At 39.7% G+C, this 5,000-nt stretch overlaps 1 protein-coding gene across 1 annotated transcript in view; it reads left to right on the forward strand.

Moving 5' to 3' along the window:
* The window catches only part of LOC137973493 (uncharacterized), a 6,102-nt gene extending 1,401 nt beyond the window's left edge, over positions 1 to 4,701 (forward strand). Inside the window, exons 2-3 of the mRNA XM_068820315.1 lie at positions 1 to 426; positions 1,530 to 4,701. The exon at positions 1 to 426 is cut by the window's left edge and continues 1 nt beyond it. Of these exons, the coding sequence (XP_068676416.1) occupies positions 16 to 426; positions 1,530 to 2,324 (1,206 nt within the window). The 5' untranslated portion in view covers positions 1 to 15 and the 3' untranslated portion in view covers positions 2,325 to 4,701. The remainder of the gene's footprint in view (positions 427 to 1,529) is intronic.
* Positions 4,702 to 5,000: the final 299 nt, after the last annotated feature.

Raw genomic sequence — 5,000 nt, forward strand, 5'->3', positions numbered from 1 at the left:
CTGGCCAGCATAACAATGTTTATACATCCCAGGAGGAAAATATGCTCAAGTCGATTGAATTGCATTAAATTTATCCGCTGCGTGTTTCTTTCTGCTTTTATGTTTACTACGCTGTTGTATTTTGGGAGCGAAAACTTTTCTATGAACTGGAAGAGGTTGTTCCTCAAAGCACCTCAACCACGAGGTGGCCTCCTGCCACAACTAAGATTCACACACCTTCAACCACTTGTGGACATGTTCGCTAACTTGACGCAAGTTACACCCAATAGAAGTGATTGCATGTTTGCAACGGAGGAATTCAGTGATTTGAAAGAGCTCGAGACAAAACAAACCATCCTCCTTCTAATTATTGTATCTACGGCGCCTTCAAGACGAGACAGGAGAGATGCAATAAGACAGACATGGGGGACGAAATGTCACGGAGAGGTTAGTATTTCTTGGCTGGAAAATAATGTGGCAGAGAACAGGTTGCCTTTCGTAAAGTTTGAGCCTATAAGGTTCCGCCTCCATGCACCGCTTTCGAGTTGTACAAGTTATCGGTCATCACGATTAGAAAAGCCCTGATCTGCACTCGTAACCCCTGGCCTTCTTTTTGAGATTTAACTAAGTCCAATAAAGCTAAAGAAGGTTTTCATATTACGGCGCTTCAAAAACAATAAAAAATAAATAAATATAATGACTCTGTTAGTGCAAATTTGACATTTCCGGGACACCTTGAAATTTAAGAGATTCTGAAATCAAACTACATTTGCCCAAGCTTCGCATTAGGCTAAGATTTTCAGCCCCTGGTGGTTTGCAGCAGCGGGCGTGTACTTTGTTTTGTTTGATCGATCAAGGACAATCCCCTGAAAAAATCTGGGGCATAATTAGCTCGGATGACTATTTCAATATGGCGGATTTATCGTTGGATTGGAGAGAGCGACGTGGGCGCAACAAGCCGTGAAGGACTGGAAATTTGAGCCTAACCGCGCACGAACTAGAACCGGCGTGCTCGCGGCGCCTTATTAATTGAGCTGGGAAATTGTATAAATGATATATTAGAGAACTTGACCGATTGTTCAACGTCCAGCTCTAGACTGAACCTTAGCAAATACTTCTAATGTATCTTCCGATCACAAGCCAAGTTTAAACAAGCGGCAAAGTGTCGGTCGACATAACGGCAAAATGGCAAGTGTAAGCCTCAGTTCTTTTCCTTTGCATTTGCGATGATGTCATTATGTTCAAAACAGAGGTGTGCTGCATCGAAATGCGACATAACGCCCAAAAAGTCTAGCATAGAAATGGAAATAGCTTATCACGATATCATATGCCTCTACAGTACGATCAGCACACCTTACAGACGACATAGTTCAAATATAATGGCAAATGCAAGATGAGGAAAAAAATGGTAATTTTCTTCTTGGACGATTCGTCGTAAACGCGAGGCAGATTTTAATAAGTGGCTTCGCTGTAAAAGACGGGCAGTAAACGCATTATGCGTCAAGGCGAACTATGAATTCGCTTTTATTGAATCCATAACTCTGTTTTAGGTGCGGTGCAAGTTTTTCACTGACGGCATTCAAATACCCAAAGAGGATAAGGCCAAACTTTCTAATGAAAAACACATTTACAAAGACATAGAATTTCAACCGGTTGTTGGCGGCCGAAGTTTTGGCCTTCGATATCTCTACCAAATGATGTGGGCTGCGGTCAAGTACAACTTCACGTATTTCCTCCGTCTTGACGATGACTATTTCGTGTGCCTTGAGAGGCTCAAATATGAGTTACGCCACAGGCCTACCAAGATGTTAAGCTGGGGCTGGTTTCACTGTCAATTTAGAGATCTCATTTACGTGGACGAGGCTTGGACGCTATTTACTCATGACGTCATTGTGCGCTTTTTGTCTCAAGACCCTCAGCGAATCCTTTGTCATCCACACGCTGATCAGCAAATTCCTATTTGGATTAACAGCGTCTTTAATAAAAGCGACAATTTAATTTCTTTTGACGATCGAAGACTTCATCACCCTAAAAATCCGAACAAAGTGAAGATATTTGAAAAGCTGACCAACACATGCGACTCCTTCATGGGTATTCACGGAAGCTCGCCAGAATTAATGCAGAGATTTTGGAAGTACAGTAACGACAAGGCCAAGGAAATCACACCTTTAACTGAAATTTCACAAACATGTAACAAGCCTTTTGTATTTGACATATCTAAAATATTTAAAGCCTTTAGATTTGATCTCAGACCCTGTTTACAAAATCCACGATGGGCTCCAGGAGAGATAATGTGGACAGGGATCCATTCAGGGGCCGAGACAGGTCCTCTTCCATGCCCTTAAACAGTTCGTCTCATAACTGTTTCTTTAGTTTATGTTCGATTAATTGAGAGTAAAAATTAGTGATAATAATTTTGAATGACGTTTCGATGATTCGCTCATCATTTTCAAACTCGTAAAAACTAAAAACTAAAAGTCAGATTGTTGTGAGTTCTTTAAATACTAAGAATGTGTGTGAAAATATCGTTGCATGTATTTAAAAACACTACAATGTGGAACGTAGAGGGTAACAATTAGGTACTAAACAGTTTTGCTTTGATTGAGTCAGATTGAGTGCTTTTCTCGGATAAAGAGCATTTCGTAAATTAAGAATTCAAATTTCCCACAACATTTCTTAAGAATGGTAGATTGTTCCTGAAGATCTTTGTTCTTCTGATTGTGGGCGTCACGTAGGTGTGTTCCTCAATGCGTTGGAAAAGGTTTCGGCAAGTATAGCCAACATAATTAACCCTGTTATTACATAAATACAAATGAAATGATATCAAGACGATTTTTCATTTTAGGTGATTCTTGGAAAAGCTATCACATTCTTATGCATTTCAAGAACTGCGAAATGTTTTAGTTTTCTCGGCTTTTTGTGGTAGTGACCTGTAAGTGCACCACACACTATATTACCAGGTTGTAAGAGTGTAAGTCCGTGGTGGCAATAGGCCCGCAGCGCGTGCGTAAATTGTATTTCCTATTGGTATGCGTTTGAATTCTTCTAATATGAAAGGTTTTGTGGTTTGTTATCAGGCATTTTCTAGGTGGATTTAGTAGTCCCCAGGGATATTCCCATTGAGTTATCAGGTTATTTAAGCAGATAGCAAGTTTTGGTTGTTCTCTCACTCTCGCAATTCAAAACACGTTCTCAGCTAGTTTCCCATGGTTCTTGGTTATATGTCCGAAGAACATTTCCGTATTGGAGTTACAGCAGTTACAGAAAGGAAGAAATTACAGCACTATATTCCCCTTTGTTGACAATCAGCACTTTGCTTGGTAAGATCTTTCTTTTATTATGCGTTATGCGCTTCCTGTACTTTGTGAATCTCATCGAATGGTTGGATTATCTGAGCAACCAACCCATTATAATGAAGTTGTTTGTTGTGAATACATAAATTTGCCCCCCGAGCATCCCATAATGTCTTTCGAAACAATAGAAATCAAAATGGCCGCCGTAACTGCCAAAAGGTCTATTCAACAACTACTCTCGATGGTTAAAAGGCCTGGGAACGAGATTGGCAATTCAACGCTGATGTTCTCAGCTAGTTTCCCCCATCCTCTTGATTGAACTGACAGCCAACAGGTGCTTCCGCTTCGGTTGGTTTGTTCACTGAGCTAAAGCATGTAAAAATGGTTGGTTCCAAAGCCTTTCATCGAACAAAAGTGGCCTCTTTTATTACCCTTCATGATCGGTCAGGAGCAGGAATCACCTATGATCGTTTCCCCTAATTTATGTATGGTAGAGGTAACAAATCGTCTATTGGATCAAGACGCAAGGGTGGATAATTAGGGGTCAGCTCAGCGGACCCCGGCTCCCACTTTTGTCCAGGATTTTTTTTTCTTTTGTAAACGTCTGTCGGATGGTACTTCCAGCTTTGTTATACTTAAATACATTTTCTTTAATAAACACTGTTTATGAGAAAATTTATTGAACGCTGTCGCGAAAACCTCAAATTTGGTGAATTCACGTCGTCGTTATGTAGAGCACCACTACGATACTTGCAAAAATCCGTGCTGCACGTGCAGCACGATTATTTATGCTCTTTTAACCAATGATATTGTTTTGTGGAGTTGTCGTATTCGTCTCCGTCGTCGTTTTTAAACTCCCTAGTACTCCCAAACCACGACGGTAAAAGCAACCGACTGTGGTGAATCACCTGTGGTCAGTCTACGTAAGGTAACTGAAAGCCTTTCTTCAGGAGACACTGACTGCCTCAAATGGCTGTTTTGGCGTCCTAATTTATCATTTTCTAATCAGTCAGCGAAGAAAGAGGTACTGAACATTTAAAATTTCAGTTCCATAATGAGCTATCTCTGAAAATTTGAACCCGATGTACCAGATAATTTCTGAGCAATGATGCTTTGAAAATTTGAAATTTTACAAAGAACTTATGAGATCATTACGTCAACAAAAACTCCTTTATATTTAGCCCTACTCTGACGAAAATTATTGAAAATGTCTTTCAGACAGCGTGATTATTTGAAGGACAATATTTAATTGGTCCCCTTCTTTTTGAGAGTGGACTGGGAGGTTCTTGGAGGGATAGATTTTGGATGAAGAGACGATCATTGAATCAAGGTGTTTGCACTTAGCGCATGTTTAAATGGTATGTTCAAGCAATGTAAATAGTTTTGCGCGGATTGAGTCTGATTGTGTGATCAGCCTTGGCTTCTTATTTTAAAAAACAACACAACACTTTTTAAATTTAAAAACATGTTTCGACAGAAACTTCTGCCATCTTCAGTTTACTGGTAAATTACAAAGTACAGAGTTGAATATATAGTGTGAACCAAAATGCTAATTAGCTGTAAGGACACATGACAATGTAAAAGATTACAAAGAAAGTTTTAAATTAACATGATAAAGTTGATGATTAAGTGTAGGTTTCTTCCATTGAATATGAATGGCTTCTTTTATCTTAAGCTGGAAGGTGGTAGAAGCGTGATCTAGGATGCTAAAACAATCATTAGAGCACA

Source organism: Montipora foliosa, chromosome 10 (assembly GCF_036669935.1).
Source record: "Montipora foliosa isolate CH-2021 chromosome 10, ASM3666993v2, whole genome shotgun sequence".
NCBI lineage: Eukaryota > Metazoa > Cnidaria > Anthozoa > Scleractinia > Acroporidae > Montipora > Montipora foliosa.